At 40.4% G+C, this 26,304-nt stretch overlaps 1 protein-coding gene across 2 annotated transcripts in view; it reads right to left on the reverse strand.

Moving 5' to 3' along the window:
* Nucleotides 1–26,304, reverse strand: part of LOC105025892 (inactive N-acetylated-alpha-linked acidic dipeptidase-like protein 2) — a 311,906-nt gene that overhangs the window by 122,089 nt on the left and 163,513 nt on the right. For both annotated transcript variants that reach the window (XM_013134897.3, XM_020048731.2), the window contains exons 4-5: nucleotides 24,756–24,875; nucleotides 13,046–13,196 (exon numbers count right to left, since the gene is read on the reverse strand). In XM_013134897.3, the coding sequence (XP_012990351.2) occupies nucleotides 13,046–13,196; nucleotides 24,756–24,875 (271 nt within the window). The remainder of the gene's footprint in view (nucleotides 1–13,045; nucleotides 13,197–24,755; nucleotides 24,876–26,304) is intronic.

Below are 26,304 nucleotides of genomic sequence, written 5' to 3' on the forward strand. Positions count from 1 at the left end.
CATTCTTCCAGTCTTCAACTGTCCAATTTTGGTGAGCTCGTGCAAATTGTAGCCTCTTTTTCCTATTTGTAGTGGAGATGAGTGGTACCCGGTGGGGTCTTCTGCTGTTGTAGCCATCCGCCTCAAGGTTGTGCGTGCATGCATACCATGGTTGTAACCAGTGGTTATTTCAGTCAAAGTTGCTCTTCTATCAGCTTGAATCAGTCGGCCCATTCTCCTCTGACCTCTAGCATCAACAAGGCATTTTCGCCCACAGGACTGCTGCATACTGGATGTTTTACATCATTATGCATACACCATTCTTTGTAAACCCTAGAAATGGTTGTGTGTGAAAATCCCAGTAACTGAGCAGATTGTGAAATACTCAGACCGGCCCGTCTGGCACCAACAACCATGCCACGCTCAAAATTGCTTAAATCACCTATCTTTCCCATTCTGACATTCAGTTTGGAGTTCAGGAGATTGTCTTGACCAGGACCACACCCCTGAATGCATTGAAGCAACTGCCATGTGATTGGTTGATTACATAATTGCATTTATGAGAAATTTAACAGGTGTTCCTAATAATCCTTTAGGTGAGTGTATACCCTGGTTTCCAGCCGTCCAGAGCTAGATCGTTGTTATTCACAACTAGGTAGTAATGTTCCAGGCCGCTCCAAACCATAGTTTGAGTACCCAGTTTAGTTGTTCTTTCCTACTAACCCTGTTTGTTCCCCGTTACCAAGATCCACCTTACCCAGCCTCCAAACACCTCCACATACCCGCCCGTCAGCCACCTGAACTGCCTACCCACTGTCCTGTCTGCCTTGCCCTACCTACCTACCTACAGGGAGGAGAACACACATTGTATGATTTTTAAATAATTAATTAGCATTTTATTGCATAACATAAGTTTTTGATCACCTACCAACCAGTAAGAATTCCAGCTCTCACAGACCTGTTTTTCTTTAAGAAGCCCTCCTGTTCTCCACTCATTACCTGTATTAACTGCACCTGTTTGAACTCGTTACCCGGATAAAAGACACCTGTACACACACTCCACAATGGCCAAGACCAGAGAGCTGTGTAAGGACATCAGGGATAAAATTGTATACCTGCACAAGGCTGGGATGGGCTACAGGACAATAGGCAAGCAGCTTGGTGAGAAGGCAAGATGACGGTCAGTCTCCCTCGGTCTGGGGCTCCATGCAAGATCTCACCCCGTGGGGCATCAATGATCATGAGGAAGGTGAGGGATCAGCCCAGAACTACAAGGCAGGACCTGGTCCATGACCTGAAGAGAGCTGGGACCACAGTCTCAAAGAAAACCATTAGTAACACACTACGCCGTCATGGATTAAAATCCTGCAGCGCTTGTCCAGGCCTGTCTGAAGTTTGCCAAAGACCATCTGGATCATCCAGAGGAGGAATGGGAGACATTCATGTGGTCTGATGAGACATTTATTTACATTTTTGGTCAAAACTCCACTCGCCTTGTTTGGAGGAAGAAGAAGGACGAGTACAACCCCAAGAACACCATCCCAACCGTGAAGCATGGAGGCGGAAACATCAATCTTTGGGGATTTTTTTCTGCAAAGGGGACGACTGCACCGTATTGAAGGGAGGATGGATGGGGCCATGTATTGTGAGATCTTGGCCAACAACCTCCTTCCCTCAATAAGAGCATTGAAGATCGGTCATGGCTGGGTCTTCCAGCATGACAACAACCCGAAACACACAGTCAGGGCAACTAAGGAGTTGCTCCGTAAGAAGCATCTCAAGGTCCTAGCCAGTGACCTAGCCAGTCTCCAGACTTGAACCCAATAGAACATCTTTGGAGGGAGTTGAACGTCTGTATTGCCCAGCAACAGCCCCGAAACCTGAAGGATCTGGAGAAGGTCTGTATGGAGGAGTGGGCCAAAATCCCTGCTGCAGGGTGTGCAAACCCGGTCAAGAACTACAGGAAACATATGTTCTCTGTAATTGCAAACAAAGGTTTCTGTACCAAATATTAAGTTTTGCTTTTCTAATGTATCAAATACTTATGTCATGCAATAAAATTTAAGATTAAGATTTTCTGGATTTCTGTTTTAGATTCCGTCACTCACAGCTGAAGAGTACCTATGATTAAAATTACAGACTTCTACATGCTTTGTAAGTGGGAAAACCTGCAAAATCATCAGTGTAGCAAATACTTCTCCCCACTGTACCTACCTGCCCAGCCCCAACACCTCCTGCCTGGCCTCAGTCCTTCCATCCCTGCCACCTTTAAAACACCCTTTTCGTTCCCTGATTGTGTCTGGTGTCGTGCGCTTAGGCCCACTAGCGGCTTCCCCTGTTACATTCTGGGGGTTTTGCAGGGGACGTCAGACTGGGTATGGGGTCTTCCTGGAGGGTGTGGGGTTTTGGAGGGGATGTCAGCCTGGGTATGGGGTCTTCCAGAAGGGTCAGGAGGTTTCGAATGGGATGGTCAGATGGAGTATGGGGTCTTCGGGGTCTTTATGAATTTTGGAATGACACCTTATTGTCTAAATTATCTTTCATACATATTTTCAAAATGTGTTAATGGATGTGTATTTGACAATTTAGAGCTTGAATATTGACATTTACAAATCTAATTACAATGATTAAATATGCAGTCTGGGACTATTGCGATTAACAAAATTTTTAAAATTTGCCATAAAATTCCCAATTTTAAAGTGAGTGGTTAACAACCAGTTGCCAAAAATTGCAGGATGCATCTTTACTGACAAGTAAACTTTAGAACTTGTTAAATATGGGAACTTAATTTACCAGTTTTACCACACATTTGTAGATTAACTCACAATATGTTCATTGGCCCTGAAAAAAGGCACAATTTTAGTTCATCATCAAAATAATAGGACATGAGTGAACAATTAGGAGAAGACAGAGACTGGAATTTAGCCTTGGCTCAGTACCTGTGAGTCTCTAGAGTGGACAGGCAGTGCACAGGACACCCACAGGCTCATTAGCCACATGCCAAACAAGTATAGTTTGGCCCTGAAAACACACTCGAAAACCCCCGCTTAATGGCCATTCGCTGTGATTAAGGCCAGGGCTGTAGGAGTCTCTGCTTACGAAAAACATCAGAGCTCCGGGAGTGATTAAAGAATTAAAAGTACAGCATTATATGCATTCAGGAGCATCCTCTCCATGCATTCCTGAGATTACACAAGCCCACACAAAGACAGACACCTCTCTAGTACAGAGGGATGACTGAAACCACAAACATATTTTACGAAGGCATTTGAAGGGTATTGATCTATGTTTGTGGACCATTACAAAAAGGTGAGCACACTGGAAGGCCAAAGTCGGAGTGCCAGCCTTCCGGCGGCGATGTGTGATCTCAGAACCCCTGCTGACTTTAACTAGAGTGGAGGATTTGTTCGGGAGCGCGTCACCCTCTCGATTTGGTGGCTCAACCTCAGGTGGGCAGAGTGGGATCAGAAAGGTACTGTGGGACGGCCAATAACAATAATCACAGGGAGCAGGTAAAACAGACACCATGTCGATGGCTGTGGCAGCCCTATGGCGTTTGCACCAGGGGCTTGGGCGAGAAAAATAGCACCTATTACGAGATGTTCTCTCCAATCTGCCTTTCCTGATAACCACTTCTCCCAGTGGAAATTCCTGCTTCGCTACAGTATTACCCTGTCCACCGCATAGCGATCAAATCATTGAGATAGAACCTTTCAGACTGGGACTTAGATCATATTTGACCAGCTGGAGTAAGGGGTGTGTTTGTGTGTGTGAATGTGTGTGTGTGTGTTAAATGTCTTACCTGCATCTCTGTCTGCTGGTCTCCTGAATAAAGGAAGGTGCAGTGGGGGACCATCAGTGGGAACACAACAATAGTGTAGACCAGAAGTGGGCAAACTACAAACCCAATCCGACTTGGGGGAGGTTTTCGTTAAAAACTCCAGGCCGTTCTCGACTTCAAAATGTTTCTATTTTCCAAACTATTTGCCAACCCCTGTCAACATCTATAGGAGTTAACTCAAAGACAAGGCAAACTGATGAAACTGAAGTAAAGAAGAAAACAAAGCTTCCAATTGAGCTTCTCTTCTTTTCCTCACATCTTTTCAAATTTTAGAAAGTTATTATGTAGTACTGAATGATTCCTATTAAACCTTTATTGGCAGCTTATATCAAAATAATGATTATCATTTCGAAATAGTTTTAGGCTGTAGTTTGAGATTTTGTTTTAGTTTGGCGTGAAGGAACTTGAGTGACCTGCACAGAGCCCTGACCTCAACCCCTTTGAACACCTTTGGGAAGAATTGGAACAACGATTGTGAGCTAGGCCTTCTTGTCCAACATCAGTGCCTGACCACACAAATACTCTTTTGGCTGAATGGGCACAGATTCCCACAGAGACACTCCAACATCTTGTGGAAAGCCTTCCCAGAAGACTTATGGCTTTTATAGCTGCAAAGAAGGGGCCAATGCCCATGGTTTGGAAATGGGATTTCAAACAAGCTCATATATGTGTGACAGTCGGGTGTCCACATACATTTGGCCATTTTGTGTACATAGGATGTACAGTAGGCTTTATTTCCAACGCATCCTGAAACATGGTCTCTTAAGTTAAAAGTGAAAAGGTTCTTAAACACCTCAGCGTTGATGCTAGCTGTGGCTCTTTTGGGACTGTTAAATTGCATTGTTTTTTAATTGACTTTTATTGTGTTTTGATGCACATGTGATGCAATATCACTAGACCTGGGGATTTGAGAATCCTCATTTAATGATGATGGCATTTTAATGATAGCTTAATGATACTCAGCCCCCTGTAATCACCATTAGGGGCAACACCACAACATTACAACCAAATGGCTCTACTTATGGACATTAGACTTACACTGGGACCAATGTCACAGAGATTCAGAAAGTATTTCTTGCTGAAAAATGCACATTGAAAAACCTATGCATTTGGCAAGATTGGTTTGTGCTTTCTTTGACATAGCTGGACAAAACAAAATGTGGAAACAAACTCAAATCCATGTAAGGCAAAGAGTCTCCATTCATTATAATTGGCCAATAATATAATAATGACTATGTGATTGGTGGAATTCTGGTGCCTTGAGAGTCCTGACAGTTTGCTGAAATAATAATTTAGAAAAAATGACAAAGTTATATATATGGAAGCATGTGTTTCAGATATTAGGAAGTGGATGACGGGGGTACTTCTTGCTTTTAAACTTTTAAAGAAAAACAGAAATGTTTGTTTTAGGACCCAAGAAACAAAGTTTTGTTGGCAGATGTTAGAGTGAACCACGACGGTTGTATGGTCGTATCCCAAAAAACGTGAGAAACCTTGGCGTTGCCTTGGGCCCTCGGCCATGACCTCTCCTTTGACGAACATTATAAAATATATCTCAAGAGCTGCTTTCTTCCATCTTCAGAACATTATAAAAATCAGAAACTTTTGATCAAATACTGATGCAGAAAAACAAATCCATGCTTTTACCACTTCTTCTGAGTACTACAATGCTCTTCTCTCCAGTTTCCCTGATAAATCAATAAATATACTTCAATTAGTGCTGAAAATGGCTGCTAGAATCCTAGACTAGAACTAAAAACTAGAACTAAAACATTTGAACACATTATTCCAGTACTAGTCTCTTTAAACTGGCTGCATGTTAGGGCTAGGTATTAGGGCTAGGTATTATTGTTAACATATAAAGCAATACATTGACTTGCTCTTAATTACCTTGCTGAATGATCCAGCCATACATACCTAAATGTAACATAAGACCACAAGATGCTGGCCTTAAACAAACAGCTGGAGGCAGAGCTTTCTCTCATAGATCTCCACTACTGTGGAATGACCAGCCAATTAAGGTTAGAAATGCAGACTAAGTACAAACTTCCAAGTGTCTACTAAAGACTAATCTCTTCAGCATGGTTTATGATAAAGTGCAGTCTAGCTCAAGGTGACTGGAAAGGCTTGATACTGTCCACCCTTTATGTCTTGCCAAGTGGGCTCCAATTCCATTCGGGCTGGAGTCACTGGCTTGTTGTTGTCTCTCCGTTGCGCTCATTGTGCAATTGGGGTGAACTCTGCTCGCAGTACATGGCCCTCATTTCAGGGTGGTTGCGGTTGGTTGGTGTCCCTTTCGTTGATGTTTGGCAATGTGAGTGGATTGACTTCCTGCCTGTTGGGCAATGTCCGGGGCCTCCCCCGGATACGGCCACAGTGTCACTGGACCACCCTGTCTCAGACCCAAAGTTTTACGGTGCTATATTATTGTGCCAGGGGAGTAGGGTCAGTTCTCCTTCTCCACTGTAAATCCTTGTAAACCTAACGAATGCACTCTCTAAATGTTCCTTTTGTCCTGCTCTGTTTAAACTTAGGCACAGCCAGAAGAGGATTGGCCACCCATCCGAGCCTGGTTCCTCTCTAGGTTTCTTCCTTAATTTCAGCCCCTCTTAGGGTGTTTTTCTTAGCCACGGTGCTTAAACACTGTTGTTACATGCTCCTTGTGTTTCAGGCTGGGTGTTTTGTTGTAAAAGCACTTTGTGACAACTGCTGATGTAAAAAGGGCTTTATAAATACATTTGATTGATTGATTAAACCATTCTCCATTCTGCAGAAAGGAACATTTTGCATCCTCATGCTAATAAAGGCATTATCTCCTGACTTTCTGCTTTAATTATTTTGTTCACAGATCAAAAGCAGACAATATCTAACACTATTGTAGCTACTTTCTCTGCTCATAGAACAATTAGAATTATGATTAATAAGGTTTATTTTCATTAACCTAATTATCCCTTATCCTTAACTGGACTCCAAAACGTGGATTGACATCATAATACTGCTAACTAGTCAAAGTAAACTTTCTGTATATCAAAACTACAAACTTTTTTGGAATAGCCAAACATACCACCATGCTTCCTCCTCCATGTTTGACAGTTGGTGTCACACACAGAGGAACCATCCTTTTACCCACTCGATGGCATACAAAAACTCTGGGTGATGAACCAAAGATTTTAAATTTCATGGCCCAGATGTGCCTATTTTTCTTATTTTACAAACAGGTTTTCAGGGCTTCCTTACAGTGTAGCTACAGTAAAATGCTGACATATGTGAATGAACTCCATGGGTCAGGGCTACGAAGTCTGAACATGCCTCTCTGTAGAGTATGCTCTTAAAGGGATAGGTTAGGCATTTGGGCAATGCGGCCAATTATATTTTTATCTGACTTCCCCCGAAGTCATCTGTATGTCTCTATGCACAGTTTTGTGTTGGCTATTGAAACTACCTCTAACGTCCTTCATACTGGATCATGAAAATACATATGCAGAAATGAATCTAACTTTGGTAAATAAAAGGTTAAAGGGTTTCATTGCCGAAATACTGAACTATGCCTGTAAGCTTATCACCCACACAGAGTGCACAAGGATCATCTGAAAAGACAGGACACTGAGAAATCAATTTGGGTCTAGTTTCCCTAGCAGGCATTCTGGTCGCTTCAATATGATTCCATCTTCAGACCCTAGACGAAAGTAAATACTAAGCCAACCATAGGCAATAATCTCAACCATCTCAGATTCACAGAGCAACCGATTTAGGACCAGAGGGGGCTCTCAAAAAGTCACAACAAATGAATATCTGGTAAACTAATTGTACCTCCATTTGCCGTGGCTAAACTATGGTCATGTCTTAGAGGAAACACTGGGGCCAAAGGCCAGGAGACAGAAAGGATCAGATGACTTAATTGGAGAGAAGTGAGGAAGAAACAGAGTAAATACTGAGTTAATAGGGTTTTCCCTCAAACCTTCATCTCCACAGGGGAAAGGAAATAACAATGACTGTGGTCAACCTGTGATTCTGTGTGTGAGAGAGAAAAAGAGAGGGAACCGAAGGAAGACCGAGAGGGAAGGAGATGCAGATTTCAAGCTTCAGTAGGATATTAAGAGAAGACACTGAGGTTGCAGGTCCCCTCTGCATGGTAATAAGGCTCTTCCAGCAGCCGTCAGCAGCAACTCAGAGGAAAACGAGGGTCAGCACACAGCCATTTGAGGGGAAAAACATTCATATCATGGCGCTACAGAGGGAAAAGGTCTAAGCACTGTTTGACGCAGAACAGAGCAGAGCATCCCCAGCCCTCCCCATGATAAAATGATGTGAGACACCAAAGATTGTGATAAAGCGGTACAGTGCTGAGAAGAGTGGTGACCTTCTGAAGGTGGTGTGAAACCTCAAAGCCTTCGGGGCTTCTCGTCTTTCTCTTTCTCCCTCTCATTAAATGCACAAGACACCAGCGTGTGTGAAGAAAACTGATTTCCTACATCTGTTAGTGCTTTGTAAAAAATGTCCAGGAGATGATCCACTTCAAGATATGGCTGAGCAGCATTACCTTGTGAACCGTCTTCCTATTTCTGTCTATCTCCCAGAGGAGAAGCTATTCAGACCAACACAGCTGCTACTCAAACCCCTCCGGACACGGCTCTAATACATACATTAGGCTGCATGTTCCAGTAAACATATCATTGAGATTAATAGAAAACTTACGGTTATGCTCCACAACGACTTTAATATATTACCTTCTTTCATCTTGAAAGCCTCATGATTTTGTGGTGAATGTGAGGAGAAATCAAATGAATTAACACCGGTGACAGAATGGGCCACACGGGGCCTATAGGCTAACTTCACACATACATACCATATACGGCATTTTCTGCAGTGTAAGATTATCACCATGATTTCTACCTAACCTGCTGGATGCATAACTCCTGAGAGACTGACTTGGGAAATGGAAAGGAAAATGAGATGGGAGCAGCAACAGCAGACGACAAGTTGATAGCTTGTGTGGTTGTTCGGCGATAACAGTGTGACAATACAAACACGGCAACAGCCAGTGTCATTTCACTAACTTGCTTGTTGTTTTCAGACTCTTCCCCGCATTGTTATCAAACTCAAACAGTGAGGCGGCAGAAGAATCAAGGTGCATTTCCATAATGTTATTGACCAAGCTCCAGTATCCTGAGTAAAATATACAGTGTGTGGTATTTGCATGTCTATTAACTTCAATACCCATCCTATGATGGCTGCAGAAGACAAGCCAATTTAAAGCTTGAGCGCACATTCAGTGCTCGTTGGTCTAACATTGGAATGGAGCTAGGAAAGGAAAACTAGACACTGTGAACCAGGGAATGCCCTGATGAAATAATATGTCCACTCGAGTCCAGTGCAACCCCAAATCCACTCTGACTCGAGCGCGTGTATGAGTCATACGCATGCTTGCACGCTCGCATGCACACAGTGCAATATCAAGTCCCTTCCTTGTGTATTCGTGAGTCATACAGACACCAATTGCACTCCCACAACCACAAAAATGTATACCCATTGACAGGTCTGTAATGAACATGACCTCGCACAGCAGCAGATATACGTTTTCTAGATGCACAGTCTTGGGAATGACAGATTTCGGAATGGTTTGTTTTCCACCTAGGTCAAGACATTATCACCACTCGGCTTTAAGGGAAAGGGATGAAAATTACATGTGATGAATTATATAACACTCTGCACCTACCATAAATGTGATTCACAACTCCAACAATGAAGATGCTGTTTGGACATTAGTGTGTGTTTGACTGTGGGTTGGTGCGGGTAGGGTTAGGAATTATAGATAGGGTGGGGAAGGATTTGTTTATACGCTGAGTAGTTGCAAAGTAGCAAAAAAAGTTGCAAGTAGTTCAGAATTTGCTAATTAGCTAGGGGGATAAAGTTGTTAATTATGAAATTTGAACATGCAACCAATGGACTGACAGAATTTCACCTCATAAGCCCACACATACACCCAACAAACTTTCTTCACCTTTGACCTTAAGTTACCTTAATGAAAACTAAACTACGCGTAACATCATAACATTAATTTGATTGTAACTGTGTTATGTTGAGTCTGAGACTAGGTTGACATGTGCTATCCCATTGGAAAATCCACTTACTGTATATCTGCAAGAGGCATTAATAAATCAAAGAGAAAGCTTTTAAAGCTTTAGCCTCCATGCATTATGCAACTCAAACACATGCAAATGCACTGCTCTGACACTCCATTATAAACATTGTTTCATTATGAAGGCAATTAGGCATAATGAAGATCCTAACCCACTTAAAACAAAATTCAAAAGAGGGTGTCCGACCGAATTTATAAGGTCTCGCAATCACCTTCATTCAAGTAGTAAACCATTTGCTTGGTAAGAAGTCCAGTCACATTAAATACATATTTAAATGTTGGTGATATGCAAATATTCACAATGTACTGAATCTTATCATCCGAATCTTTAGCTGTGGTTAGCAGAGAAGAGTAGCCTGGAGGAGACAGCCTCACCAGGGGAAGAGATGAGACATATTGTGATGGCTGTGAGTGACAATGCACCTAGGATACCTTTCTGGATAGTGATGGCAGCCATTTGTTCATTAAAGTTTCCAACATTGGTCCCATAGCAGCCACCTATTTAAATAAATATGCAAATGACTACATTTCTATTCAAAGGCTTCTTTTGACTGCAACAAGGTTTCTAAATAACCCAAGGGAGACAATTCTTTCCATGTGAATAGCCCCAACTGTCAGCAATTTGAAATTAACATGTGAAAAATGTTTGAAGTTCGATGCTGCTCTCTTTCTCTCTCTCCCTCTTTCAGATATGAAGAGGAGGAGCGAGACGTGAGGAAACATCAGCTTCGTTTTAAAGGTTAATGCAATTATGCAATCAGAAACCCCCTCTCCCCAAAAGCAATGCAGTCAACTAATAAAGAGCGTGAGACTTTAATGCACACGGCCGTGTATATGACCCACAGCAGTCATCGTTTGGTAAACAGAACTGGGAAATTCATCCAAACCAAACAACAGAAATAACATGGCAACTGAATCAAATGGCTCAGGAAATTGGTTTGCTACCAGAGACTACAACTTGGCAAAAGACAAAGAGGCTTCAGATAAAAATGGCTAAATAAATTACTGCATCAGTTGCACATAAATATTCAGGTGGTTCCAAAAGCCTTTGTTGATTTTTATTTTGTTCCGTTGTTTTTATCCAGTCATCAGTTCAGTTAATGTTAACATTGGGATGTTGGAATAAATGTCAGAATATCCCTCTTTCCAGCAGGACAATCTGAATGGGTGGGAATTCTGTGCACATTGTCCAGTCTACCTTTGTACACAACCCCTGCTCTCAGAACACAGCCAAGCCATGCATATCAAAGCTCAAAGTGCAGGGATGGATCCCATGGCAGTATAATGTAAAAAAGCTGAGGAACGCCTGCTGTATATATCTAAGGAAACACAATTTGCTTAGTTGGTCGTTGGCAGATAAGTTTCCATTTCTTTCCCTACACATGCTATGTGAGAAACCGCAGTTTTCACATTCAGTGGGAAACTGAAAAACAGCATGTTTCAAAAGACATTGCTTTGATTTACTTTGCCTGTCCCAGCAGGCAATGTGACAATACAGCACAGAGATAATACCACAAGGATTTCTCAAATAAAAAATCAACACACACGGCTGCTGATATGCCAAGAAATTAATCACAAACTAAGGAATCAAAGCAAAAACAGAATGGTAAAAATGACAACAACTGAATACCAATACAGTGTATACTGGCTATTAGATAACTTAATGTGACTATTCAAGGGCAAATACAACAGGCTATTTTACCTGTATTACAGCACAGAAAACAAACATGATAATATAAAAATTATTTAGAAATTTAAAATCAAAAGGAAAAAAGCTTAGTGAGTAACAGTATGTCGTTTCAGGACGTAACTGTCTGGAGTAATAGTATCCTCTCTCATTTCTCCTGTTCATCCTCTAGAACAGAGGGAGCACTGGGAGGCTGCAATCAGGGGTACTGGTGAGAGATCATACGTCCAACATCTGCCCAGACATCTGTTAGAAGACTCCTTTGTGTCCTGCCACCAAGCTACCCAGCCCCTTAGCAAGACAAAGGTACTTTAGCGGTAATGACGTGTCCCAGACCAGCAATGAGCCAGGCCAAGAGGTTGGGGCCAGACAGACAGGGAGCCAGGGAGGGCCACAGTCATGCAGTGAGGATTTAACTACAGCTGACCGGGACCATGCAAAGCCAAGCAACAGAGAATGGACTGCTGTGGAGACGTAGTGCAGATGTAGGCTACTAAGTCAGCGTAGTAAAGAAAATAATTGTCCTTCATCTTTCCCACATATCATCATTACACAGCCAGAAAAAGTAAATGCAGAGACGAAGCTGTGCATGATCTTAATGGCATTGTAATGCTCAACGGATCCATTCTTCTATTCTCGGTTTCCTTACAGGGGTATTTTACAAAATCCCAGTTATGTGAGGCGCTCGCTAGCTGCAGGAGTTGACACGAGAGTCGTTACTATCGATAATGATATAAAACATTAAAGACAGGTTGGTGTGTAATGATACGCCTCATGCTGGTCTGTGTGCTGAGTGCTAGACATCTGAAGTGATTACTAAAGATGATGACACAAATAGAGCAGCCCCCCCCCCCCCCCCAACCCCGTGTGACAGGTTGAAGTGAGAATGATGATAGAAACCGGAGAAAGGCGTGAATCTGCCTCAAACCAACACATCAGCCGTGACTTCTTCATGTATGAGACAATTAGGCAGGGTCTAAAAGAGAACATGATTCCTCAGAAGTAGTGTACGCACCTGTTTAAAGAAAATACAATCATGAAATTTCAGGATTAGAAACCATCTAACATCAGGTTGAAAAAAAAGCTACATTTTCTTCAAGAGCCAGTATGAAAAAATAAGAATACAGAAAAACTGGCTGTCAATACCCTGTGACACAGTTAAAAGCAATGCATTCTTTTAAGCATAAGTAGGTTCACACTCTTCTCCCATTGACGTACATATATAAAAGTCAACAGTGGGAATGCTGAGAGTATGAGCACTACTTATAGAGAGAAGAGTGTACTACAGAGGGTAGAGTAGTGTGGTGGCTCCTCTCCAAATGGTGTAGCGGTCATGTCTTATTGATTGACCTCATACTGATCCGAGATCATCTTCAAAGATTGGGTTCAGTACACTCACCAATGCTAGGGTAACCAGGAGTTGAGGGGTCTCCTCCGGGGTTCAAGGTGACCCCAAAGGCCTTGTTCCACAGGCTTTGGTCACTGGGGCTGTCACACGGGTCCACATAGAGGAGTACACCCCTAAAACCCATCTGTGCCAGGAGTGAAAGCTGTGAAAAGAAATACAAAGCAGGCCTTAAAAGAATATTCGACAATGCACAGAGGCAATCACTGGGAGAAACAGATTCAAAATTGCATAAAGAACAGAATGTAACATTAGTCAAGCAGGCTAATCCATTTCCTTGCCGTGTCAACCCCACATCACCGAGACATACAGAAAACTCATGTATTATAAAAATATGTACATATATGTTGGGGAAATCTAAATATATTTACATACAGTCCCAGTCAAAAGTTTGGACATAACTACTCATTCACAGGTATTTCTTTAATTGTACTATTTTCCACATTGTAGAAATTGTGTTGTGTTGGATATGTGATTGGTCCTAATGTGGCTTGTTTATTTCCTAGACTTGTTAAAGATTGGCAGAACTGCATTACACCGTAAAGACCTGAATCTTGCATTTTGGCTTCCTACGATCCTGTGGCTGGTGGATGTCGCTAACAAATACAGACAGTAAAAATGAATGGATAGTGTTAATTAAATTTTAAGACCAACTGAACATATTTTAAACAGTTGTACAGTATCTTCATATAAATGTCAAATGCATACAGTCACAGATAAATAAGTCATATATGTAAGTAATATTCAAAGATATTCAAACACTGTAAAAAGAAAATACTATGTAAATATATGTATGGAATATCTTAAATATATTTTTATATACTTACAGAAAATATCAGCACACAATAAACATGTGTTTTTTTTAAATATCTGTCAGTATATTATCCTTCAGTATGATGAAAATAGCTCCGGCAGATACAGACAGACATTTCCATGCAACCTAGAGATGGAGCTATAGCACTGAAATGCATTGATAAGATTGATACAACCTGAATGCTGAAGAGTGGCACATTATTTGAAGAACCAATCAACCAATAACAAATTGTTTTCCCCAACACTGTGAAATAGCGGTGGGTTTGGGCTGTATAAATACAATAACTATTCATTTCATAGAGATTTGGATACATAGACTGACCATCCAATATATCAAAAGTAAAGTTTTAACTAGTTCAAGCTATATATGTGTCTATAAAATGTATTGATGCAGAGTTTAAAATAATTAGAATTCCAAAAATGTACGTAGCAACTATAAATTGGCCCTTTAGTGTCTTATTATTTGTGCTCACACCTTATCTTATTTCTATTTGGTCTATGTGTTTCTGCTTGGCAATAGAAAGCCTACAAATATTAGAGAAGACCAGCGTTTGTACTGCATAAGTGGAATTAAGATAGTGATGATGCAAATGAATGAATCTTGGACAGTAATTTGCTATTTTATATTTGATCAGGAATTATATTTTATTTTCTGTGCAGTAAATTGTTGAATTACAGTAGATCTAAAATGTGTCATTCCCCATAATTCAACATCTTATGATAGCTTTATTCTGATAATTATGATATAGCAGCTGAAAAGAAAATGTGTTGATCTACTGGGAATTGTATAACACAGGCTGACTTTTGTCTGCTTATATTTAAAACATCATGTTTGAGATGATTTCTTTGCATAAAGTCATGTCCCTTGTATGAATGTTTTGTAATGTTAACAGTGTGATAGTTTTGATGAATGTATTTAGGATTTGAGAAAACGTCTACATTCTCAAAAACTCATTTACTGTTTTGCTAAATGCCACATAGTTCAGTGTCTTCGGCACACTATTCTACAATTCAACAACATTGTTCCAAAATACAGTAGATGCTTGTAAGCAATTGAGAAAAAAAACGGTAAATGGGTAGGTATGGAGAAAATGTGGGTTTCATCTGAAGTAATCTGTGACATATGAAGACACTGAAAGAATTACTGAGTACCACCTAGAATAAAATATTCAGCAGCACACATGCATATAGGCTTTCATGCTCACATATATGCAAATACACATGTACAAAACCCCTCTCACAATAAAACTACGCCAGAGAGTGGAGGCTTGGGTGAAGCAGGCCCACCTATGTTGAATCTCATACTAGCAGACCAAACAAAACCTAGTTTGACAACAGCACATTTGCTGCACAATGCAGATGACACATGCAGTGAACAGCAGAAATGGATACAAAACAATGTATTCAAACTCTTTGAAAAGGCTATAACTATTTAAATACAGAAAAGATGCTGTGTAATTTTGTGTAGACAGCTGTTACAGGTGCTGCAGACCCATTTAGATGTAGACCCACTGAGTCCCCTTTCATCTAGCTATTTACTAGTAATTACTACCCACACACAGCCTAGGATTTCTGCTTCTTATGAGTCTACATACTTCTTTTAGTCAGGTCCTGTGGAAATGATAGCAGGGTAGACTACATTGTTCCTGACATGCAGTACCACACATTTGTTTAAATTTGGATGTGGTAGATTGTTCGCGTAGAGAAATCAGTGACAGAAATCTTGTTTGAAATTCTTGTTGACATTGCACTACTCCAGGCTTCAAACAGTATTAGCATGAATCAAAATGATCTGGCTATATGGCACCGATCTTTAACACCTTGTGAGAAAAGAGGAAACAGGGAGTGCTGCTTTGGCAACATGACAGCCTGATGAGGGCATGTGTGGATGATAAAAGCAATGTAATTGCAAAAGGAGTGCCTATGCTTGCCTGGGACTAATAATGGAATTTCATATAATTCTTCAAGGGTGAAAAACATGACAGGTAGCTTTATCATAATTCTTAGGTTTTTGCAACAATCTGGTTTGAAGATATCTGAAATCGATAGGAAATAAATCTTTAACCAGGCAATATTTTTGGGAATATTTTGGCAAACTATATACACTTAAGTAAAAAAAAGAAATTAATACTGATCTGTTATTGGATAACAAACATTTTGTTAATACTCTACCACTGAGAAAGTGTAGGAGCATCAGCATTAACCAGTGGTATTTCCACACTTGTTTCTAGTGTTTACCCATCTACACAAATACTGTCAATGTTAATTCACTATTCGGAAATTTGCAGTGTCTTTGTACATGTAATAAAACAAAAACGTATGGATTTGATCCCTTGATACTATTTCTACCTATAAAGTATAATTCAACCTCGTATTTCAAAGCTGTGCACTTTGTCTGTAATTGCTCTCATTGGCACAAAATGACTCATTGAGAGCTAACACTAAACCCAGTCTGACTGTCTCATTGAAATGGCAAATCAGGATACTTTAAAGCACTTTGCAACCTGGACATTAGTACTCCCTCTCCATCATTCACCAGAGCTTCAAATGAACAGACCTTGACATCTACTGTATTAATGCATGTACCTTTACATTTCATTTTAGTCATTTTGCAGACACTCTTATCAAGAGACTTATAGTTAGCTCATAAGATAGTACGGACCACCTTTATTATTTATTTTTATTATATAAGTGTTTGAGAGTGGTGCTGGGAGGAAAATGATGTACATTCACACACTAAATCCTCCCCAATCCTCTCCGTCTCCATACTAATGTCCTTGAGAAATGAAGCCCTGAGGATGCCGGACACACATGAACCTTGCCATACTGCAGGCTTCACACCTGTGGGCAAAAATGGGTTAAATCATTTAGAGCTCAATGTCTCAGGCTAAGAAAAAAGAAGCCAATGAATGATAAAAAAAAAAAGCCTGGTCAGTCTGGGTCTTATTGACTGGTGGGATTCCTGTGGTTCACACTTTGATGTATCATAATCCCAGCCTGGAGGTGAAGTTCAGATTTATCTGTCCCCTTACATGACAGGGAAAAGACTGGTAGGGGAGATGCGAATGGAAGTTTTGTCTTTGACTTTGTAATCAATGTCATCTAGTCCATGTGTGTCTTGAAAGCAACTCATTAGGGTTTATTAAACACCCCAAAATGCTGTAGCAATTATGTTGCGTCATAATTATGTTATAGTATTAAACTGAACATTCTGCAGAACGAGTTTACAGTCAGTGGAAAAATCGACAATCCTTTCTGGTTAAATGTCTAATTCGAAGACGTTGGTATTACTACTTTTTCAGTCACTGTGTAATTTACAAGATTTTGTCAAAATGGAGGGAAGATTGCTTCAAGCGCCGTAACCCTAACCAGCTCAGTAGAATCACAGTGACTGAAAGGAGTATCACAGTGCATGAAATACCTGTACAGTACATACTGTATTTGAACATTATGGAACGTTTTGAACCTACATTAGGAAATAAGGCAGACGTGTATACCTCCTACAAATTAACAACATTCTAAATGACCAGGTAGAAGCCAAATATATATATTTTTTTTAAATGCAGTTGTGTAAACAACATTGTTATCCACAATTAAATATTGTATATATTTTTCAATCTTACTGGCCCATGAAAGTCAGTAATAACACAGAATAAAAGGAAATAACCTGTTCAGTAGAAGATTCTAAACACAGTGGAAATTATTTCAAGTACATATTATGATGAATTGGAATCATTTAAAAATATGAACTATTTAATGATTGATATGAAATATTGTGTAGTTATAAGGCTCTGCGGTGTGAGTCTGTATGAGCATGTGTGCTCATATATGAATACACAAATGAACATCTTAACATAAGGCAAATGTCTCATATTTCCAGTTCAGTTTCTTTTATCATGTTCTACTCTGATTGTCTTAGAGGAATCCTGTAATAGGTAAAATTCACAGAGTGGATGTGTTCTTTGCTTTGTTCAAGATCCATGATGCATCCCAAATAAATGTGTTGCATATTTCAAATTCAAGCAAGAAATCAAAGTCCCAAAAGGTATGATAAGATGCCATCTCCAAGTCAATAGCATATTGGGATGGCTTGTCCGCCAAAAAGGCATATTTTTGTGAGCAACCAACAAATGTAAGCGTCTTGAGTTGTGTATTTGGATTGGTACCAGGTGATGATCAGATTAAACAAAAATAGAGAGTTTTGGCCAAGCACACAAGCGGTGTACAATAGAGTAAAATATATTCCACATGTTGGACATTTACAGCTCATTACCTGTGTTATTTATTTTATATTTGTTTTGCGCATCATTTTTAAGTGTGCCAATCATATTGTGACTGCCAAAGTTGCCTACACTATGTTTTCTGAAAAGATCTACCAACTATGTACAAAATATCAATGTATGTCAAAAGCAACAGAACTAGCTAAGGAATCTGTGGGTTCCTGAAGGTGGTAACGAGGTACAAACACAGCCGGTACAAACACAGCCGGTGCTGTATGAAAGTGACTTAAAGGTAACTCAAATTTAGACAATTACATAATGATTGGTTAAGCACAGAAACATTTTTAGCACAACCACAGCATCCCAAGATTGTTTTATTTAAGATATTACCAAATACACAAAGACATACAACAACATATAACTAGCCCTCCACATGTCCTTTATCTTAACCATTTATCATTTAAGCTGTGAACTGGTCCATCAAAAATCATAGTCACATCAACTTTTGAGATGTTTTGAGCGGAAAGCACAGAGCAAATTGGGGGCATATTAAGAAAACAAACAGAGCATTTTAAAACGTGCTGCATCTGGAGAGGAACCGATTAAATCAAGGTACTCCATGCAAATGGGTCTACTCAGAGATGAGCAAAGGGTAAACACTTTTCAACAGTGCTGGATATGATGAGATGCTTTTTCTAAATCTCCTGGCAACTACCTACTATTAAACAAAGCAAGAACAGTTAATTTTCGGTGATTACAGAAAGCATCAAGGTTAAGAGAAAAACCTCAAAGTGCATCAGTAATATAAACATTCAAATTCAAAGTCACAGTTTTGAGCCCATTCACTGATCCTGCTTATTATATTTTATTGGCCAGTCTGAGATACACCAAAGTGTTTTGCGGGTGCTATTTAATGAAGCTGCTAGTTGCGGACCTGTGTGACTTCTGTTTCTTAAACGAAACACTCTGCTGTGTTTGTCCTTTTGCTCAGTTTGGTCCTCCCACCTGAGGACTACAAATCGTTGTATGAGATCTTTGGGTCCTTGGCAATTTCTCACATGGAACAGCCTTAATTTCCCAGGTAAAGAATAGTCTGACGAGTTTCAGAAGAAAGTTATTTGTTTCTCGTCATTCTGAGCTTGTAAATGAACCCACAATTACTGATGCTTCAGATTCTCAACTAGTCTAAAGACAGTTTTCAGCGGTGCTAACATAATCAGAAAAGGGTTTTAAAATTATAAACTTGGTCATACAACATCAACAATGTCAACACTGTATTTCTGATCAATTTGATGTAATTTTTATGGACAAAAAACATATTTCAAAAACAAGGAAATGTCTAAGTGACCCCAAACATTTGAACGGTAGTGTATACATTTAGGATATGTTGGCTAATCTGTGGTCTACAGGATGAGTGGATGGCAGATTGTTTTATTTATTATGAGCTCACATCGTTCTGTTGCTGGTGTTTGCCAACACCATTCCAATACATGAAAGCCGCTTTTTAACATACAATACATACATAGATCTTCTTCCGCTTCATCCGGGGCCGGGTCGCGGGGGCAGCAGTCTAAGCAGAGATGCCCTGACTTCCCTCTCCCCAGACACTTCCTCTTACTTAATAAAAAAATACTTAATAAAAAAAATAAAAAATGGGACTGTAGCCACACCTTTTTCCCACAATCAGCATCTGTCAGTAAAGTCCAAAACAAAAATTGTCAGCTGCTGCAATGAGAAGGCCATTTTAAACAAAGCAATGTCACAGCGATGTAAAGATCTTTGGGAAAAAAAATCTATATACCCTATGGCTCCAACTACTTTTTCTCCTCCCCAGCATTATCATCAGATAGTGATAGAAATTACAAGTCCTATCAGAAATCTAGAAACAATGGGCAGTTACCAAAAAAATAATCCACTTTGTGATAAATGTTGCAATAAAAGCTAGCATTTTTCACTAGTCTACTTTGAATATTATTATTTTTTAAATACTTTCATTCCATGAATCACGACGAGTAATGTGTCATCATTTGAATGATCTGATCTGTAAATCAAATCTGTAAATGATGAGGCTGTAAATGGAAAAAAAAATTCAGTTGAGAGATACTTCACGCCCTTGGCAGCCAAATACTGAACACCCACCTTGCGTAAAGAACAGAAAGATATAATTGATGAGATCTGGGGACTGTGTAGGCGAAAACTGATGTCACTGTCATGTTCATGGAACTAGCTTGAGATGATACGTGCTTTGTGACATGGCTCATTGTCCTGCTGGAAGTATCCATTCCAAAATGAATTGACTGTGGATATAAATGGATGCACACGGTCAGCAACTATGCTTAGGTAGGCAGAGGCATTCAAATTATGCCCAATTGTTATTTTTAAGAGCCTAATGAGTGGCAAGCAAAACATCCTCCAGACCATTACACCACCAGTCTGTACAAGGCAGGATGGATCCATGTGGCTTAATCCAAATTGTACCCAACACTCTGCATGTTGCAGCAGAAACTGAGATTCATCAAACCAGGCAATGTTTTTCCAGTCTTAAATGTCAAGATTTGGTAATCACAGGCCCTTTGTTCCTGTTCATATCACAGGAGTAGAACCCAGCGTGATCTTCTACTGCTGTAGCCCATCTGCTTAGAGGTTTACCGCATTGTGAATTTTGAAGAAGCCTGTCTACACATCTCTGTTGTAAATGGTTATTAGTTATTGTGGCCTACTGTCAGCTTGAATGAGTCTAGCCATTCCCCTACAACCATTGTCATTAACAAGGTTTTTTCGCATACAGAACTACCGCTAACAGGATGTGTTTAGTTTATTGCACCGTTATCTGTAAACTCTACTGACTGTAATCCATGGAGATGAGCGGTTTCTGAGATCCTGGAACCACCACGTCAGACAATATGTTCCGCATGCAGGTACCCTATATGTGTGTTTGTGTTTTTCCCCTCCTGCCATTTACTACTGAGGTCGACCAATCAGTGGACAACCCTCCTAATTGCACATAATTGCTCCTTTTTCCATTACCCAATCACATCACACATCCCTGGTTTGAAAACCCAGTCAGTTGGTTCTCCCAGAGAGACTCTTTTTCTTTACCCCACATGGACATACACACCCTAGAGATACACACCCTAGACAGACGCACCCTAGACAGACGCACCCTAGACAGACGCACCCTAGACAGACGCACCCTAGACAGACGCACCCTAGACAGACGCACCCTAGACAGACGCACCCTAGACAGACACACCCTAGACAGACACACCCTAGACAGACACACCCTAGACAGACATGTTGTTCATTCATACATCACTTAGTTGAGCACATACGTCTCACTTTGTCCCGTTTCATGTGAGTATGTATTGCCGTGGTGTTTTGTTAGGTGTTGTCTAGTCAGTTGTTTGCTGTTTAGTCCTTGTTCAACCTGTGTGTTTTCTGTGTCCCTGAGAATTTTTTTTTTTTAGCCAGTTGCCCTTGGGCATACACAACCCGTAGGAAAACTTTGTCTAAGAACACTAGTTAGAACTGAGTGGACCACCCACTGTATTTTTGTACTGGTTAGTAGTCAGCTAAGTGGTTCTTGAGGCAGGCAAGTTCAGTTTAGGGGTGTTTGGACTATATTATTTCATTTCTTGGGTCCAGCTCAGCCCCTTTTCCCTAACCCCTTTACCATGTGTTTATAATAAAGGTTTCATGTTTGACGGTAGCTTTGGTTGTCTGTGTCGTTTGTTCTCACTGTGCACACTACACCACTTTGCATGAGTTTTATGTTACGGGTCTCTGTACCATCCAGCCTAGACTGCTAGAGCCAGAGGGTTCATAACACAATCACACCACTGGCTTTCACAGGGGAAAGTTCTCACCTGCCTGCGTGATGAGGAGGGTATTTTCCTAAACAAGTCTGAGTTCCAACACCTGACAGATCCCAAATGGTTGGTATATCTTGCATATTTGGTTTGCACATTTGACATAATGTACATAACTCATCAAAACAAGGCACAAATAAAATGATGTTCTATTGTCATTATCTGATAATGAAAAAAAGTTGGCGATGGGCTGGGCGAGCTAAAGGTGGTAATGTTGGAATGTTTCCCGAGCTGGAAGAATTTGTGGAGGACAATGAGCTGGATCTAAATATCTTCACATCTACAAGGAATTCTGGATTACTTTATGAAGTACTTTCCAAATGAAACATCTCCACAACGATATGACTGGATACAACAAATGTTCACGGCAACTGGGGATCTCCGGTCATCTGACCTGAAGGAGGTGCTGATGGAGCTGTCCAGTGATTGGACCTTAAAGGCAATGTTTGCCACGAGGCATCCCAATTTCAGTTGCAGAGGAATACCCAGGACTATCCAAAGCAGCGAAGGATGTACTGATTCCACTTGGAACAACCTACCAATGTGAGGAAACATTATCTACAATCACATACATTAAACAAATACAAATCACGTTTCAATGTGGAGGATGCTCTCTGAGTTGCCATTTCGACGATTAAACCCAGGATGCAGCTGTTGTGCTCCAAAAAGCAGGCCCACCCATCTCGAGTAAGCTGGCTCAGACTACATTTACCAATTAATAAACATACCCGAGAGAACAGGTCATTAATATGTAATAGTTGATAAGGGTTGTTTTATTTGTAATCTACATATCATCTACTGAACGTGTCTACATTTGTGTCGCGTAGTGTGAAGCCTTATGTTATGTGGGTGTGCACTGAATCAGTGTACATTAGTGTTAAACGTGTGTGGGAAAAGTGAAGTGTGTTCAATAACGAAGGGATTGTGTAAAAAGAGAATTTTTTTAATCATTGATAAACGTTCATACTTCAGCATGGTTTGCTTAACAGTCTTCAGGGAGAAGCTGTGTAATATTATGACTGTAACAAAATTGAGGTGATGGTAACGCCTGAAGGAACCTGGTGGAACCTTTTACTCTTCAATCTGAATACTGTAGTTGTTGTTTTCTTACACCTACACTTCCTATAGTCCACATGCTGAGAAAGATGGTAAGGGAGGCAAAGAATAATCCAGGGATCCTTATTTCAGAACTGCACAGTCCAGTGGAATCAAGTCTCAAAATCAACTGTTAGACGCCACCTAATTGTCAAAAATCTCTTTGGAGTGCCTGAACTTTCCCAAGCGTTATTGGAACAATAATTGGAATCGTGCTTTGTGGTCCGATGAGACAATTTTTTGGGGGCAATGCAGAGCATCACATGTTTGGCAACAAAAGGGGACTGCGTACAAGGAAAAACACCAGTTACCCAAAAAGTAAAATATGACGGTAGATCAATGATTTTTTGGCACTGTTTTGCTACTAGTAGTCCAGTGGCTTAAAATCGATAGCATAATGTATTCCACTAAGGACCAGGATATTTTAGCCCAATACTAAAATATCTTAGTGCCAATACTTTTGAAGTGTTGTAATGAAAGTACATGGCCCCCATTGTGTACAAGGCCAAAATACTTCCTGTAAGGCCAAAATTCTTCCAATACTTCCTGACTTGAGTGTACATATTAATGCATATTAATGAAGCCAGACTCCTGTGGAACTGATCTGAAGTTTCAGCACATCAGCACTGACCCTCTTACTTAATCCATCATAATGAGTTTGATAATGTCTGATATTTCAAAAGAATTGTGCAAGCAACATTAACCAGACACTGATATGTCCCACAAGTGTGTTTTTGTTTTGTTATTTTACGGGAGTGAAGGGGGTAGGGTGTCGCCTGCATATCAGTATTCATGGATTTTTGAAAACATACTGCACACACACAAAAGTTTGTATGGCTTACCTCATGGGGACCAGAAAAAATAAATTGCATGCTCCCTTGCCCTAATCTTAACCCTAAACCTGACCATAACCCTTACCCTAACCTTAACCTCAATAAGGTAAAATGTATGCCTAAACTTTACCTAGATCTAATGTCTAACCTTAACCCTAAAATAAATCAACAATGCCTGGACCTTAAAGAAACGCCAATTCTAACTCTAAAATGAATTGTATGTTTGACCCTAAACCTAAGCCCTGAGCCGGAAATTGACTTTTGCCTCATGGGGACCGGCAAAAGGTTTTCTGGTTTTACTATACTCATGAGGACATTTGGTTCCCTTGAGTATAGTTAGACCTAAAACACCAACACACCCACACACACACGGACATGTAGTACAGATAATGTATGCCAAAACAAAACAACACATTAGCATGCTTCTTGTGTCCCAAAACAACATCCCCACAGTCACCTTCACAGATCAAACAGGCTTAATCACAAAGGCCTCAGGATCATCAATCTACATTCACTGTACTTAAAAATAATAAGCCATAATGACGTACACAAACTAGTTAGTGCTACTAATTCTATTCTAGCCCATTTTATGGTTGACGCTTGGCATGTATATGACTCAATTTACATGACTGTATATGGCTTTCCAGATGTATTACATTTGCTTTAATTGTCTGGTGTGTTTGAATGTTTTCTTTGTAGATGGGCAGCTCTCTGGCCAGCATGGTGATTCTGTATTCTTTTATGTTTACTTTTTGCTCAGACTAATGGCATCACTGAGGGTTAAGACAACAACATAATAATATACAACTGTACATCTTTATTCAGATGTTGATAAAAAATGGAGTTTTGTGGATGTCTGACCTTTGATTCTTACCTTATAAAGCAGGGGAGTTTTTCCGAGTTTCAACAGCACAATCTGGTGGGTGACATTCATGGTTGTACTTGCTCTTCTCAAGTCTTCCAAACCTCCATATTGGACATCCACAACCACTGCCTTCAGTGGAGAAAAGGAGAACATAAATATCAGATCCTTTAAAGTTAATACTATTCACACAAAATATGACCTGCAACTGAATCTGGATAATAGGTGCAATCATTTTACAAATGGCATCTGCAATCACTCGTGTGGTGGGGTTCAGAAGGCACAATAATGACTAATGACCAATGTCTATCTACGTGCTGGAGGAACGTAAGCGAAAGTTAAAGAAAAGTCATGGAGTTGAGCGAGGAGTCACAGCAGTGGTGCTATTTCTGAGTGGGACTCTGCTGCATTACCTGGGCCCAATTCATTTTTCATGTGGCCTGAGGGCAAGTGAAACGCGATGCCAGTGAGCAGAGTACATCTCGTTAGCATCCAGAGACCAGAGGAGTGAGATTTATCACCCTTGTCAGCATTTGCATCATAAAAGCGTTCCGTTAAACTCCACGAAGCAGAAACCAAATTGAAATACACAGGGACTTCGATTCTGACTAAACTTTCCACTTCTTTCTTACCGGCCAGAAGTAATGAAATTAACAATGTTGCTAGCCACATGAGCCTATTACTTCTGTACACCAGAGGAATCATTTCCTGTATATTCACTATTCATCTTCCCTACTTGGCAATGATTGTTTCTCCATCAAACATGATTGAAGGGAGCAAAAATCCCCCAATAATTAACTATTATCATGCTGAGGAATTGAATTGCCACCTCAATCAGATGTTATTATGTCTCAGACAGAGAGGGTGGCAACGTGTCCTGCTTGAATGAGAAGCAAATTCCATTCCCTCTCAATGAAATGTCAATTGAACACTTCATCCTAGAATAAGAGCTAGGCATCCTATGCAACAATAGAGCACTAAACAGTACAAACACTGTGAATGTTTACTCAAAACGATCCACCTCCACCATTCAGCGTGTCCCAGTCTAGGAACTTGGTGTAATGGAAATGCTTGAGGTCCCCTGTTGAGGCTACAAGGGGGTGTTTAGGGATACTGGAAGGAAGACTCATACACCACTTGTCCGGAGCAGTTCTGCGGAATTAGCAAGAATATCTAAACCCTTGGTGAAAATCTTTGTTTACTCTGGGTTCAGCAAGAGACATCCTGGCACAGGCTCATGTATTTAAATAGCTATTATGTGGAGTTAATGCAATCAGAGACAGAAAAGGCAGTCTGCCTTCTCTGCATTGCTCTGCTCTGACTGCCCCTCTTGCCGATGAAAACACTGCAAATCTCCAGAGCCAGCTTGAAGGAAACAATGGCTGAATTAAACGTCTCCGTGTCTATATGAAATTACATTTCCTTGCAATCAAATATGAAGACAAGAAGACTTACAGAAAGTGTAAAGAAGTAAGGCCTTACAAAACAAGTACCAGCACAAAATATGAAATGCATGAAATCCCCACTAAAGAAAGACAGAGAAACAGAAGATAGAGATAAA

The sequence above is a fragment of the Esox lucius genome, chromosome 8 (genome assembly GCF_011004845.1).
Source record: "Esox lucius isolate fEsoLuc1 chromosome 8, fEsoLuc1.pri, whole genome shotgun sequence".
Lineage (NCBI taxonomy): Eukaryota > Metazoa > Chordata > Actinopteri > Esociformes > Esocidae > Esox > Esox lucius.